The sequence below is a fragment of the Sinocyclocheilus anshuiensis genome, unplaced genomic scaffold (genome assembly GCF_001515605.1).
Source record: "Sinocyclocheilus anshuiensis isolate Anshui unplaced genomic scaffold, SAMN03320099.WGS_v1.1 scaffold70, whole genome shotgun sequence".
In the NCBI taxonomy this organism is placed as follows: Eukaryota; Metazoa; Chordata; class Actinopteri; order Cypriniformes; family Cyprinidae; genus Sinocyclocheilus; species Sinocyclocheilus anshuiensis.
Window position 1 is genome coordinate 2,902,160 of NW_015542377.1, and position 1,798 is coordinate 2,903,957.

A 1,798-nucleotide genomic window follows, 5' to 3' on the forward strand; every position below is an offset into this window, starting at 1 on the left:
CTCAATAACCATAACAATAGGCTCCATTTTCTTTATAATATAATTTCTTATTTCCATTTTTGTGAGCTTCACCCAATTAAAAAATTACATTTGTTCTTAATCAGTAGATTTTTTCCCCTTTTGTTTAGAGTTGAATAAAAGCTCTGCAGCCTTTAGTATAACAATTTGGCCTAAACTAGAAAATGTATTTTTATCTTTCTGCAGAGAATGGGGCTTGTGAGGTTTGAGCTGATTCCCCAATGAAAGCAACAGCCAGACTGAGTTACAGTCAATTTTCGGGGACAGAACTCTTTTGAAGTGAATGCACTGACATGAAGCCACTGGCTTCACTTCAGGCTAAAGGGAGCTGCTTTGTACCTAGAGTTTATCCCACTGTAGGGTCAATAGGATAAACCTTCTGGGTAAGTTAAGGCTTGGAATCAAATGCAATACCAAACAGTGATGCATATATCTGGGGGTTGATACATCACAGAGGGACTACAGAAAGAACATGAGCATAAACACACACAGACACTCACCGAGACTGTTGAGCTTGGGGTGTTGGTTCCATAGCCAGAGGATGGCAGAGAGGCGAGAGACCAGCGACGACCATCCGTCCTAAAAGAGTGGATGAGGGAAAGGTGAAAATTTGTTCTTTACAAATCACTGCAGATATTCTTCAAAGTAATCAGCACCAGTAGAAATAAGCAGCACTAGGAACGTTCAGGCGAGCAACGATAAAATATCTCACGATCAGAGCAGAATAAAGCACCACCGATTAAAATGTCCACAATAACTGACATTTGAACAATAAACAATAATGATGATTGTTACATTCAATTGTGCAGCTCAATAAGGCTTGCATACAAGAGCCATAAGCATCTGCAATAATGGCTAAGCTGCCCGCACAGGAACTTACACGTACTTTTATTGCAGATACACATATGAAGCCTTTTCATGCAAATAGCACAGTGTGAATTTGCCCTACGTGGCATGATGGCTTTCATCACACAACAGCAACAGCAACACGTTCACTTATCACTCAAGCACATAAACCAATGATGACTGACATTAGGAATTTAACTGTCAGCGTCCCTTTACTTTGACAAAATAAGGAACTTTAATCTGTTTGACCCCTGACTGCAATGTGCATTGCGCAAAACATACACAAGACTGTAATGATTTTAATATCAATCACAAATAAGCAAACAAGCAAATAAACACAATAGTGTTCAAAAGTTTGGTGTCAGGAATATTTTTTTTTTTTCTTTTTTCCTTCTTTCATTTTCTTTCGTTCTTTCTTTTTTGAAATAAATTAATACTTTTATTCAGCAAGGGTGCATCAAATTGATTAAAAGTGACTGTAAAGACATTTTTAATGTTACAAAGGTTTTCTATTTCAAATAAATGCTGTTCTTTTGCAATTTTTAACCATCAAAGAATTAAAAAACTATCTGTTTCCACAAAAATATTAAGCAGCACAACTTTTTACCACACTGATAATAATAATAAATGTTTAATGACCACTAAATCAGTATATTAGAATGAATTCTGAAGGATTATGTGACACTGAAGACTGGAGTAATGACTGCTGAAAACTCCATAAGCTATCACAGGAATAAATTACAGGTGCATCTCAATAAATTAGAATGTCGTGGAAAAGTTCATTTATTTCAGTAATTCAACTCAAATTGTGAAACTCGTGTATTAAATAAATTCAATGCACACAGACTGAAGTAGTTTAAGTCTTTGGTTCTTTTAATTGTGATGATTTTGGCTCACATTTAACAAAAACCCACCAATTCACTATCTCAACAAA

The 1,798-nt window shown here is 35.7% G+C and overlaps 1 protein-coding gene across 1 annotated transcript in view; it reads right to left on the bottom strand.

Annotated features, from left to right (window-relative positions):
* Window positions 1-1,798, bottom strand: part of LOC107692432 (microtubule-associated serine/threonine-protein kinase 2-like) — a 183,754-nt gene that overhangs the window by 26,820 nt on the left and 155,136 nt on the right. Inside the window, exon 8 of the mRNA XM_016491479.1 lies at window positions 519-597. Within this exon, the coding sequence (XP_016346965.1) occupies window positions 519-597 (79 nt within the window). The remainder of the gene's footprint in view (window positions 1-518; window positions 598-1,798) is intronic.